The sequence below is a fragment of the Elephantulus edwardii genome, unplaced genomic scaffold, assembly GCF_000299155.1.
Source record: "Elephantulus edwardii isolate Elephantulus edwardi_28Jun2011 unplaced genomic scaffold, EleEdw1.0 scaffold00297, whole genome shotgun sequence".
Classification (NCBI taxonomy): Eukaryota; Metazoa; Chordata; class Mammalia; order Macroscelidea; family Macroscelididae; genus Elephantulus; species Elephantulus edwardii.
The window spans coordinates 1,666,299-1,680,603 of NW_006400047.1; the positions used below are offsets into that span (position 1 = coordinate 1,666,299).

At 35.4% G+C, this 14,305-nt stretch overlaps 1 protein-coding gene across 1 annotated transcript in view; it reads left to right on the forward strand.

The window, feature by feature from the left end:
* The window catches only part of KIAA0368 (KIAA0368 ortholog), a 107,371-nt gene that overhangs the window by 37,299 nt on the left and 55,767 nt on the right, over positions 1 to 14,305 (forward strand). Inside the window, exons 14-19 of the mRNA XM_006900849.1 lie at positions 4,141 to 4,244; positions 8,261 to 8,384; positions 9,474 to 9,554; positions 10,891 to 11,113; positions 11,402 to 11,493; positions 13,950 to 14,084. Coding sequence (XP_006900911.1) covers positions 4,141 to 4,244; positions 8,261 to 8,384; positions 9,474 to 9,554; positions 10,891 to 11,113; positions 11,402 to 11,493; positions 13,950 to 14,084 — 759 coding nt within the window. The remainder of the gene's footprint in view (positions 1 to 4,140; positions 4,245 to 8,260; positions 8,385 to 9,473; positions 9,555 to 10,890; positions 11,114 to 11,401; positions 11,494 to 13,949; positions 14,085 to 14,305) is intronic.

Here is a 14,305-nt window from a genome sequence, read left to right on the forward strand (position 1 = left end):
TCTACTGGTCTCAACTGATCTGCAAAATCTGGGCTATTTTTAAGAATTGAGTTTTGATCCACATTCTCTCCTGTTTTGTCACAGTCCACCTACTGTGACCCTGGTAAGAGTGGTGGTCAGTGGTGGTCACTAGTAGTCGTCTAACTCAGGGTAGACGAAGCCACAGTTTGTGTACCCTAGTAATCCTCTAGACACTTTTGCTCTGGGAGGACAGAGACCACACTTTTATGTTAGATTCTTTGGTGGCCATTTAAAGCCTTTAAAACTCAAGGCTCTGCTTACCACATGTGATGTAGAACATAAAGTTTATGAGCGACATTGTACCATTTAACTAACATGTTCCTTGAGACTAGTCCTATGTTTTAAACCCTGAAAACTAATCTTGTGCATTTAGTTGTTTTAAGAAGTATCCTTATTTGTGTCTCTTATGAGCTTCATTTTATGTATATGAATATATGCGTCCTTTAGGTACATATGCACATGGGCACGCATGCATGCGTGCACGACACGTCACATGCCTTGTGCAGCTCTTAGTAACACCATTCACCTTATCAAACTATGTGCACTTCGCCCATGTTTGATGCTTTCTTTCTGATCACCACTAATAACAAATGTCAACTCGTTTGAGAGCTATCAGGGAGCTCTGGTGAGGTAGTTCATAGAGGGCTGTATTGTTAAACCAAACACTGTACCTTTCACAGTGTGAATTCACCATCTCTATTCTCCTGTGTGATTTACCACTTCAGAAACCCACTAAAGGATCAGGATCAGTTGGTTCTAACTCCACAGCAATGAGTTTGAGTTTTGAGTCCTTGCTCCCTTGAGAATGCTTCCTCTTCTCCCCCTATTCCATCTGTCTGTGGTAGCCATGAGGGAGCATTGGTCTTTTTTCATATGTCTGTTCTTGTTTTATAAAGGTATAATAGAAAAATATTTGTTCTTTTGAAATTGATGTCCCCTTCATGTATGTTGTTTCAAAGACACACTGTTCATTATTCTTTATTTTTATAGTTTCGTGGTATATAATAAGGGTGATGGTTCAGATACTTCACAGAAGAAAGATGAAGCATTTGTCTCTTGTTAGGATTTATAGTTTCTGAAACCCAGGCGGGCAGTTCTACTCTGTCCTGTAGGATTGTTCTGAATCAGAATTGATTTCAGTGGCAGTGAAGGTTTTTTGTTTTTGTTCTATGGAGTGTATGTGTCACATTTTATTTATCCTTTCATCTGTTATTAGTAACTTTTTGCCTATCTTCTTGGTTTTTTGAATAGTACTGCATTGAACATTTGTGAACATAGTGTTTTGTCTTCTTAAATGAGCTCTAAAATTTATTGAAGGAAAGTTCTTTAACCCTGGGGGAAAAAAAACCTAACCATTCTGCCAACTGAATCCCTGGGAAACATGCCAGTGTCCATATAGAGCCTCTCTTTCCTTTGAGTTCCCTTTTTTTTGCTATTAAAAACAGTTCTGCTTTACTTCATAAAAGTTTCTATCAAGTGCAACAGTTGTTTAGAAAAAAAATTTATAATTATAAATCAAACATAGCCATTAGTTATATTAGACATAATTTTAAAATCACAAAGAACATGATGATCATTTATGGGAAGTCAATACTAAATATTTGTAATAAACTGAATGCTATTTCAGGATGTTGGGGAGGCATGGTTCAAGCTAGAGTTCACCCTGAGGCCAACCCCTCCCTCCTGAGTCAAGCAGAGGTTTTCATCAGAAAGAGCTTGGCTTTATTTGCATTGAATTCTCTTTGTGATTTACTTCCTGATAATTTTCAATAAAGATATAGGAAAGCTAGAATGGGGGTCTTCAGTAGAAAACGGCTGGCCCCCTGTTTTTTATGCTTTCTGTTCTACCTCATTCCTGACTGGCTGTCTCGTAATTATAAAATTACTTTGCCCTCTGTTTCCAACAATCATTCTCAGTCATCACCACTCAAAAGAATTGTTAATAACACTAGAATGTATTTCTTTCTCATTATTTTATCTGTGTATATACACGTGAACATAGTTTGGATCACATTGTGTGTTAATTTTTTTATGACATTTATTGGTTTTTTAAATTTTTGAATATTACTTCCTTTTCTCCCTGCAGGGCACCCCTTGTTCCACAGTTGCATAATCATATATTCCTTTCATACAGTTCTTCCCCTCATCTGTTTTAATGCAATGTTCATTATTTGTCCTCTTATTCTTTCTCTCCCAATCCCATTTTATAACAATGGTGTTATGCAGTGTTTGTTCTTTTGTGACTGAGATATTTCATTCAGCACAATGTCCTCCAGGCTCCCCCATGTTGTATAATGTTTCATGAGTTCATTGTTTTTCAGTGCTGTGTAATAAAACTCCATTGTGTGATGTACCATACATAGTTTTTCTAACCATTGATTTGTTGATGGGCTCTTGAGTTGCTTCTTTCTTTTTGCTGTTGTGAATAACACAGCAATAAACATGAGTGTACATACATTTGTTTGAGTTTTGACTCTAGTTTCTTTAGGATATATTTCCAGTAGTGGAATTCCTGGGTTAAATGATATTTTTATTTTCAGCTTTTTGAGAAAGCTCCAGCCAGCCTTCCATAGTGGCTGTACCATTTTACATTCACCAATAGTAAATAAGAGTTCCAAGTTCCAGTCTTTCCACAACCTTACCAGCTTTTGTTGTTTGCTGCCCTGTTGAACTTTGCAGTTGTTGCTGGAGAGTTACTTTTATTTCATTGTCTTGAAAATATCTGGGGGGGAAAATATATATATATATATGTGTGTGTGTGTGTATATATATTTTATAAAACAAAATGGTATGTATTTGCTGTGATCAGTTCTTTTGTTCCAACTTTGGTAGTAGTAGGAAAAGAGATTTGAAGAGGGACTGAGTCTAAAAAGTATTGGTGTGATTAATAAAAATTGCTTTTAACTGCAGTCTTGTCAACCTGATTTAATATGTTTATTCGAGAAAATTATTAATGATTCACAAGAGTATTTGTTTTTTATTGAAATGTGTCAGAAATAAATTAGACTGTTAGGTCTATTCATAAAGGTTACCATATATAGAATCCCATGGCCAAATGCTGTTGATAGGTGGTTCACATATTTATGGCCATATAACTCTAATAACAGCCAAAAAAGAGTAGGCTTATTTGGAAGCAAATTAGAATAGAATACTTAACATTTTCTAGGTAACTTCTCAACGAAATATGTTGCCCTACTGATCTGACAAACACTATAACCTCTTGTGTTAGCCTCTAGGCTATGTATGTAATGCTTGGGAATGCCCATAGTTACATTCATACACGTGGTGAAATCTTGTAATAACATAACCAGCCAAATTTACTTTTCTCAGATCTCAATTAAATTCTAAGTTAAATTCTATAATTTAAACTGGTCTTCTATATCATTGCACTTTAATGTAGCTCAGGAAATGCTAAATAGCACGAATTCCTGAATGAGTAGAACAGTCTATATAGTTCTTAATTTCTTTCTCCTGTGAGTCACTTGTGTTTGTGGCTGGAGGACTGACTTTGGAGGAAGGTGTATGAGAAGAGCACTTGAGGATCAAGAGAGTCTAAAACTGCTTTCCTAGTTTTAACCATAGATTCTTAAACCTGTTCAGGATGTATTTTAGTTGTTAAAACTTTACTATAGGATCAGATTTAACATCAAGAAAATTTGGAGAAGTTAGACTAACTTGACTTTAAAATAACTTCAAGTAAGCTGTCTTTGTCTTCCCTGCAGAATACTTGAATTTTACTAGTCAGTAACTGAGTTTAAAATTTAGAGAAGCAGATGGTGGCCATAAGGAGTGGTAGAAGAGGAGCGCTGAAACTGTGGGAGTGATCCTGGCCCCATATTTTGGGCTTACACTTTGGAACAAGTGATTTTGTAGCTGTATTCCCTGCTTTGCCTGGACCATTCTTTTTTAAAGTACTTTTTTTAATTGATGCTGCAGCTACTACTAGAATACATTTTTAATTTTGATCTTATGATTTAGACATACATTTGTGGAAATGCCAACTTAAATTTTGAAATATTTATAAATAGGAAGACTGTCTTGACTGGAATATGTTGCTTGAAATTTATTTCTTTTCTTTTGTTTGTGTGTGTATGTATATTCTATCTATCTATCAAATAGCCTGAAGTTCAAGTTCGACAGGTGGCTGTGAAATTTGCAAGCACTGTGTTTCCTTCAGATCATATACCTTCCAGATATTTACTCTTATTAGCTGCTGGAGATCCGTAAGTTTCCAAAAGTGCTAATTTGAATTTGAGCTTACTTTACATTTATTTGAACATTATTAAAATTTTTGTTTTTGTCTTGTTGATCCAGAGCTTTAGAAACAATTTATTAAATAGTAAAAAATGTAACTCTTGATGTCCTATGAACATCAATAATAATCAGTAATAATTTATAGGCTTTATTATGACATTTATAGATTTATTATGCAACTGAGTACTGTTTATTCTAATATACTAAGAGAACTGTAATCAAGTATATAAGCTCAATTTTATGTTAATGTATTTGTTACTAAACTTTTTAAAGTGTGCATTTTAAAAATGTTTAAGTAATTTTAAAAAGCCTTATGTACATACACAAGATGATTATGACCCATAGCAGTCCTCTTATTGTATATTGTCTTTCCCTTCACTCAGTATATGGGGTTTTTTTCCTTCTCACTCCCCCCCAGTCATCATTGTTAACCATCTAAGAATGATTCTGTGTGTACTCCTTTCCTTGGCTTTTTATATTAGTGATCTATCTTATAATAGTTCTTTTGTCACTTACAGTTTAGCACTGTGTCCTCTAGATGCAACCATGTTATACAATGTTTGCTTTAGAGTGTTTCATGATAGTACTTCATTGTATGAATGCACCATATTCTCTTTATCCTGCATCTTGTTCAGTGCTAGGGTTCTTTTCTTCTCTGTGCTTTTGTGAGTAATACTCCAGTTAATATGGGTGTACATGTATTTATTTGTGTGGCAGCTCTTAATTCTTTAGCCCACCTAATAGTAAGATTGCTAGATCAAATGGTATTTCTTTTCCAATTGTAGGAAACAGCCTACTGCCTTCCATAGTGGTTGCACCATTTTACATCTTCCCCAGCAGTGTATGAGAGTTCTGGTCTCTCCACATCTTCACCAGCATTTTTTTTTTTGCTGTCTTACTGAACTTTTCTATTTTTCCTTGAGTGGGATGATACCTCATTGTTTTGATTTGTAACTCTCTAATAGCTAATGTTGGAAGCAGGAGAGGCATCCACTTCCGAAATAGCTTGCCTCTGGAAACTCTGTGAACATGGAGAAACTATGAAAGTTATATAAGTGTTCAGATGTTTCATTCATAGCGTTGCTATGAGTCATCTACGACTTGATGGCACCTAACAACAACAATATCTAATGAGGGAGTTCAGGTGGCTTAGTGGTAAGGATTTGTGATACAACCCAAACACACACGGTTCAAGCCCACCAGTTGTTCTACATAGGAAAGTTGGGCACTCTCCTTTTGTACAGTTTTATTGCCTCTGAAAACCCACTCGAGGGTCAACTCTGAGTTGGTTCTGACTCAGTGGTACATAACAACAACAGTACATAATATTCTTAAGCATTTCTTCAAGTGTTTGTTGGCCCTCTGAGTGTCACCTTTGGTGAAGTGTCTATCCACGTCCTTTGCCCAATTTGTAATTGGATTGTCTTTTATTTCTCTCTAAATTTTAGAGATGAGTCACTTGTCAACTGTGTTGCTATCAAATATTTTCCCAGTGTATAGAGTATCTTTACATTTTTGGAGACAGTTTTTGATGCATATAAGGTTTTAGTTTTTAGAAGGTCCAGATCATCTAGTTTAGCCTCTATTGTTGGTGCATTTTCATTTATTTTTTAATTTTATTTATGCCTTTGATAGGGCATGAGAGGAAAAGTTAGGTGTGCTGAATATGCCCCAGTTTTTTAATTTAATGGTCTTTTTTATTCCTGAGTCTCTAATCCATCTTAAGTTCATTTTTGTATATCATATGAAGTGTGAATCTCATTTTAATTTTCTGCAAATAGCTACTCACTTTTGACTCATCATTTGTTAAACAGATTGTCTTTTTTCCACAAAGATGGAATCTCTTTGTCAAAGATAAGCTTTCCATAGTTGGATGGATTCATTTCTAGGTTTTCAGATTTGTTCCATTGCTCTGAGAGCCTGTCACATACCAGTAACAAGTTGTTCTGATTATTGTGACTGTGTGATAGGGTTTTTCTAAAATAAAATACTTACTTTATATTGGTTTACTTGCAGAATTTGTATACGTTGTTTTTCACATTGAATCTTTCCCATTTTCCTTATCCACCCCTCCCTCTACCCATCAAATTAGGTGACCGTATCATTTCCCCCTGCCCATCCTAACCCCTCTGCTCTTACCTTTCCCACCTTGGATCCTTATAACCGTTTACTAGTTATCTTTCCATTTCTACAGTAATGGTCTTACATAGTATTTGTCCTTATGTGACTGAGTTAGTTCATTTAGCATAATGCTCTCTAGTACCTTCCATGTTGGGTAGTAATTTTAAAAATCATTGTTCCTGCATGCTGCATAGTATTCCATCATGTGAACACCACAATTTCTTAGCCATTTGATTGTGGTTGGACATTTGGGCTGTTTGCATGCTCTCGTGACGGTGAATACTACTACTAGAATATTGGTATACAAATCTGTTTGTGTCTTAGTTTCAATTTTCCAAGCAGTGATATAGCTGGATCATTTGGACTTTCTATGTTCATCTTTATGAGGAAATGCCGATCTGCCTTCCAGAGTGGTTGTATCATTTTACAACCCCACCAACAGTGTATGAGAGTTTTATCTTTCCACATACTCTCTAACATTTATTATTTGCTGTCCTGTCAAACATTTCCGCTGTTGGTGGAGAGAGATGGTATCTCATTGTGGTTTTCATGTGCATCCCTCTAATTGCCAGTGATTTTGAGCATTTCTTTATCTGTCTGTTGGCCATCCAGATGTCTTCCTCAGTTAAAAGTTTTTCCATGTCTTTTGTCCTTTTGGTTGTTGGGTTATTTTTATTTTTCTTGTGAAGGCTCTGTAGTCTGTAAACTTTTAGACCCTTGTCTGAGATGATATTGCCAAATGTTTTTCCCAGTCAGTAGGTTTTCTTTTTACTCTGTTGGAAAAAGTTTTTGATGTGCACAGGGATTTATTCTTTAAAAGGTCCCATTCATTAGTTTTCTCCTCTCCTGGTTGTTGTGTATTTCTGGCTGTATTTGTCAGCTTTTTCTTACCATGGGCTAGACCTTCTAAACTTTGTCCTACTTTGTCTCAGGATCTTAATGGTTTGGGGCTTTACCCCTAGGTTTCCCTTGAGTTTATTTTTGTCTACAGTGAGCGGTGTAATCCTGCTTCAGCTTTCTACAGGTAGTAATCCAGTAATACTAGCACCATTTGTTGAAGAGGCTGTTATTTTCCCATTTGATAGATTTTGTTTTCTTGTCGAATATCAGTTGACCATAGATTATTGTTGTTTTCCTTTTTCAGTTAAAACTGTTCAGACTAAATGAAAATCTTCTGAAAAACTAAAGTAATTTTATAGACTTGGTTAACAGTGGAAACAGATCATCAGTGTTGTACCAATGAAGTCAGAGTTTAAAGTTGTTATTAAGTGCTGTCGAGTTGAGTATGACTCATAGCAACTCCTAACAAGTCTGAACCCTGTCCTGTTCTTGAGCCCATTGCTACAGTCACTGTGTCAGTCCACTTGGTTGTGGGTCTTTCCTCTCTTTCTCTGTCCCTCCACCTTTCCAAGTGTGGTGCCACTTTTCAATGAGTAGAGTCGTCTAGCAACATGCCCAAAAGATGTTAGGTGAAGTTTTACCACTTTGGTATTTAAGGAGCTCTAAACTTTAAAGCTCGATGTGTCCAAAATTCAATATTCTTATGTATTTAGACTTGTAGTGACTCTAAACACCAGCAATGCCTGCTTAATTAACAGCATTGTTTTAAATAGTACATCAGAAAATTTACTCTATGGGAGTGAACATCAGCAAATTATATGCAACAACATTTTGTGTGTGATATATATTGTTAAAGATAACGAGGAAAACCCAGAAATGATGAGTTGTAAGTGCAGTTCATTTTAAATTGGAGACTCCTTGTAATGTATTTTGCTTAAATAGTCAATAATATACTTAGGACATTTTTTCTAGTGCTCTGAAAGCTCATTCTCCAATTGATGAAATTTCTTTTTCTTTCTGAAAGGCGAGAAGAAGTTCATGGAGAAGCACAAAGAGTGTTAAGGTGCCTTCCTGGTAGAAACAAAAAAGAAAATGCTTCTAAGCAGATGCCTTCTTTCCCAGAAATGGTATATTATATCCAGGAAAAGGTATGGCATTCACCCTTAGATCGTTATTTTGAGTTATATAATGGATAATGAAAATAAATATTTAAGCAAATTGTGAGTAGTAGTAGTACAGTTTTTAATAGTATTAATAGTCAAGAGGAACATATGGAACAGGAAAAATATAATTCCCAAGTGTAACTGGTCTGTTTTACCTCAGTGTGAATTCTTTAAATACTGTTTCATAATTGCAACATTTTGCTTGTGTTTAAAATTCTTTCCCTAGTTGTGATATACATAGACATATGTATCTGCCTTTATTTTTTTTTTTAGTCTTTTAAATTTTATTAGTTTTTGTGTGTATACCATCAAATTGGATCTGACTGATACAGGAGGAGATTGCCCCTCCTTCTCCAGCAGAGCATCTAGTGGATTCAAACCACATACTTCTGGGATTGATTGCAGGACAGCTTCTTGCCACTAGACCACCAGAGCCCCTCATCCCTTTAATTTTTAAGAGCTATTATGGTAGCATCTTTGTGAATGTGTCCCAAGGGCACTGCAGGTTTCTTCCATTACGCGTGCCTTTCAGCTTCTCTGGCTTTTGCACAGTGTTCTCTGCTGATAGTTTGGAGAATACTGGTCGTAATGACCCTCAGCTTTGATTCCATTTCACTTTTTATGTCACTTTTTTTGAGTTGCTGGAGTCTACCCTACCTTCTGCCTCTATTTGGTCTTTGCTTTTGTGAGTTGGAGGTCATTGTCTAGCAACTGAGTCTCGTCTCTGTAGTATAAATGTATTTGGAGTCAGAAGATGCATCAGTGTTCACTCTTTATTAACAGGAATTACTAGCATACATTGCTTAAGGTAAGTGTGTCAGTAGGTACCTAGATTCAAGTTTTGGGTTTTTTTGACAGTACAATGAAGGCATGGAGATAAAGTCAGTACACAAGTCCATAGGCTAATCTTTGCATATCCATTGAAGGACATGCAGAATCAGCATTAGGAGTGGTAAAATGTTTCAAATAGGAAACAACAGGAGCAAATTTTGAACAGTTACATGACTAGATAATAATTTTTTAATTGATAATGTTCCATTTCACAGTAATTTGTTTTGGGTTTATTTTTAATAGGCTTCCCATCGAATGAAAACTCCAGCCAAATATATGACGGGGACCACTGTCCTTCCATTTAATCCAGCTGCCTTTGGAGAGGTAGAACAGTCATTTATTTTTTATTTTCTCTCTCTACCAGTTCTTCCTACCCCCACTTCTTTGAGTTCTGATCACTAAAATTACACCCGAAGAGATGTCTGTGTGATTTTTTTGTTATCTGGATAAATCCATATTATAGTGTGATTATTCTTTACGAGGCTCTTTTATTAAAACAATCCCACAAAACCACCAGCACCTTTGATACACACTTGGCTCTAGGACCACCCACCCCCATCCTTGCAGATACTGAAATTTAAGGATATTCAAGTCTTATATGGAAAATGATTTATTATTTGCTTATAACCTAGACATATCCTCTTGTGTATGCATCCACATACTTTAAATTATCTCTAGATTATTCATGATGATGATGACTAATACTAAATAAAGGTACGTTTGCCAGAGTTTTAATCTTCAGGGATTGTTTTGCCTCCTTAATTACTACCCTTTCCCATTAGTGATTGATCATTGCCAATTTTTACAGATTCATATTAGCTTGAGTATATAGTAGGAAAGTAGAAGGTCAGTGAAAAAAGAGGAAGAGTCTCAAGAAAATATATCTTTACAGAAACAAAAGGACTCACCTTTCTCCCTTGAGTGACTGGTGGGTTTAAACCATTGACCTTTCAGATAGTATCTGAATGCCTCAACCACAGTGCTATCAGGACTGCATGAGGACTCTCTGGTAACTAATTCAAGAGGTCTTTTAATGATGTTGTAGACAGCTTCAACCTGTGTTTTCAGATTATTCTGTTTGCGGAGATTAAACACAGATAAGATCATCTTGCCCAGGAATGGATAATCTGAGATTTCTCCCCACTCACTTTTATGTTGCGGCTTTTTAAAAATAATGGTTTTCATTGTAATTTTCAGACTTTAGAAGTTGAGTTTGCATTGCAACTCTATTCTGCTTTATTTAAAAATAAAGCACGTGTGCTCGCTTCAGTAGCACATGTACTAAAATTGAAACAATAAAGAGAAGATTAGCATGGCCTCAGCGGAAGTATGACATGCACATTTATGAAGCGTTCCATATTTGTCAGATATTTTGTGAAAAATAATGTATTCAAATTTTGTAAAGTAATATAAAAAAAATTTTAAAAAGTATATGTCAGTATAAAAAAAGCACTTTGTGTTTGTGAAAGATTGCTGTATAAATTTTGCTCCAGTTAAATAATACTAGTTAGCATAATGAAACGTATTTTCCAGATTCCACGAGGAGAGTTAAACAGTTTTGTGAAAGAAGTGGGGAAATTGAAGCTAGAAAACAGTCACATTGAATATCCTTCTGTATTAACTTTTTGAGCAGCTTAACTGGTCTTCTCCTTGTTTTTAGATAGTTCTGTACTTGCGAATGTGCCTGGCACACAGTGCAGGAGTGGTGCCCACCTCTCAAAGTTTGGCTGATATGCAAGATCATGCCCCAGCCATTGGACGCTACATACGAACTTTAATGTCAGGAAGCCAAGCTACAGCCTCGTCATCTTCCAAGGGTGGGGAGAGCAACCCTGTTCAGATCTACATTGGCCTGCTTCAGCAGCTGTTAGCAGGTGTTGGAGGTAGGAAGTCTTGAGACCAGAGAAAAATATTAAACCACTTATGCCCTCAAAAAAAAAATCTAAATAGAGGATAAATTTTTACATAAAAATAAGTGTGGAGAGCAGGCCATTCCGCCTTATATGGATAACTGGTCTAAATTTGCTAAATTGAGTCACTTACTGTTTGGGTTTTGAATCTTTTTTTGTTGTTGAACTGAAGACATGCTTACTAAAGCAGCAGATTTAATTGCATATTAGTAATTTATTGCTTATGACTTAAAATTTAACAGGATTCTGACTTCCTCTTAGGTTTACCAGTCATGTACTGTCTATTGGAAGCTGTCTCAGTGTATCCAGAAAAGTTGGCTGCCAAATTTGTAGATAAAATAGAATGGATTAAGGTATGTCCTGTGCATGTATGTATATTTTGTCTATTTTAAACTTGAATCTCATAATTTTTTTTCTTGCTACTAGTGCTCTCATGACTTCTTTCTGCTCTTAAACACTTACCAGGAAAATATTTTAGTGTATTTTGTTGGCCCCTCTGACTGGAGTAGAAAAGAAATTGAGAGTCTATTAATAAAAAAAAAATAATTACTTCCACAATAATGGTCTTGTACGATATTTGTCCTTATGGTACGGAGTTAGTTAACTTAGCATAATGCTCTCCAGTTCCTCCCAAGCTAGGTAGTGGTTTACAAAATCATTGTTCCTGCGTGCTGTGTAGTATTCAATTGTATGAAAGTACTATTATTGTAGAAAGTGTATGAAGATCTAAGGAGGGCAGGGTGGAAGCAGAGGGGCAAGCGTGAGTGTAGGGCTGGGGGAAGGGTGATGGTGGTCATCCAATTTGACGGATGGAGGGAGGAGTGGGTAAAGAAAATGGGAAAGATCCAGTGTGAAAAACAGTATATACGAACTTTGTAAGTAAACCAGTATAAAATAAAAATTCTATTTAAAAAATGATGAAATAATTTTTTAAAGAATTCACAGTTTATAGAATTAAAAATAGTGAAATGGCTCCTGTCGATAATTGTCTCCCGTCTTCCCAAAGTCCTCAGTTTCCATTCTGTTTTCTTTCCCCTCTGACATATGAAGACCATAACTTATTTATAAATTGTGTAGATTCAGAATTATAAGTATACTCACTCAGCTCATTGCCAGTGGAGTAAGAACTGACTCATAGCTGACCCTCCAGGCGTGTTTCTGAGGCTGTAAATCGCCCTAGAGGAGACTGCCCATTTTTCTTTCACAGAAGCTGTTGGTGGATTTGCGTTGGAGGAGCTAGGCCACCAGAAAACCGCCTTAACAAAACCAAGTTAAAACAAACATTACTGTTTCTCTGCGTTTGTTTATATAAAAAGCAATATATTATCTCTGTTGTTAGGTTCTTTCATTTTAGCGGTAGATCTGAGAACTCTTTATGTTCACGTGCAGAAAGAGCATCCTCATTCCTTAAGCAGCCTTGTCATTGTATAAATAGACTACAGTTTATTCTAGTTCTTTATTGTTGGCCATATAGGTTGCTTCTAGTCTACTATAATGAATAACCTATCTTTTCCTATGTAAGGAAGTTCAAATTTAGATGGATTCCCTTGAAGTGGAATTACTGGGCCAGAGAACACGTACTTTTATAATTTTGATAGTGTCACACCCTCTATATGAGTTGTATTAGTTTCCATGCTTACCAATACCATGTTTTTGTCCTGTAATTACATCAGTATGGTTGGCTGATGTAGCAAATAAAAATACACGTTCTCAGAGTTGAATCTCAGATAAACAATAATTTTTTGTGTGTGTGTTTAAATATGGCTTATAAAATTTTCTGTAACTCTTGTGTTACATAATGCAGTTCTTTTTGGAAAGTTGTTTTTAAAATACCATCAAATCAGAACTGACCTATAGTTGACCCTTCAGTGAGTTTTTTGAGGTATTTAGTCACTGGAGAGGAGATTGCCCATCCTTCTCCTTTGGAGCAGTTGGTGGATTTGAAATGTGAGATTGCAGTGTCATTTCCTACCATTAGGTCATCAGAGGTCCTCTTTTTTTGGACAGTGCAGCTTGAATTATAAAAGTGATCATTGTCTTGTAAAGTGTGAAAACATGAACGTAATTTTCTGAGAGGTGAGTTTTGTACTTTTCTGTAAATTGTCCTCTCATGAAATTCTTGTAATTTAAAAAGGAGTTTTCCCCTTTCATTCTGAGTTTTGTTTATTTAAATTAGAGGTTGACAAACTGTAGCCCATGGGCTAAAACAGACTTGCCTTTTGTTTTCGTGTGACCTATGAGTTAAGAATATTTTCTATGGTTTTTAAATGATAAGAAAGAATATCAGAGGAATAACATTCTATGTCACCTGAAAATTATAATAATCATACAATAAGCTTTATTGACACACAGCTAGACTCTTCGGTTCACATTTCAGTGGTTACTTTAGTACAGTGAGTTAAGTAGTTAAAACAAAGGACTCTGTGGTTTTCAGAGCTTAAAATATTTATAGAACTGGCCCTTTACAGAAGAAAATATACTCATTTCTGTTTTAGACTACTTGTGTATTATTAATTCTACCTGTTTTGTGTTTTTTGTATATTTGATGTAAAAGGAAGTTAAGGTTTTTAGTATATTATTGAACTTTTATTTTTCTTTGAAAAAATACATTTTTTTTATTAGTTGTTTTCTAAAGACCTACTAATAGTGGTCTTTTAGATACTAGTAGGTTGAATATTATAATGTTATTTTTTCCTTTTAGTTTTAAATGTTAGATGTTATTAGCAGGGTGATAGTGTCTGTGTGTGTATCTGTGTCTGTGTATGTGTATGTATATAATGTATATATTTCTTTTACTTAACCATCTTAGAGTCTGATGAATAGCAGTAAAGAAGAGATGCGTGAACTGGCAGCATTGTTTTACTCTGTGGTGGTATCTACAGTGTCAGGAAATGAGTTGAAGTCATTGATAGAGCAGCTTATAAAGACTACAAAAGACAATCATGTAAGTTACTGTTTTTGTCTTTTTTTTTTTGTGGGAGACAAGAAGGGCTTTTACAAAGGTGTCTAATTTTACCTTTTGTGTCTGCATTTGTAATATGAATTGCTGTTAATATTAATAAGAAATGATTATGTGCAAATTTGAGTGCCTCATGTCTACAGATGCTATGTTAATGTTAATAATACCAAACCAAAACCCACACTCACTGCCAAAGTTGAGTCCAA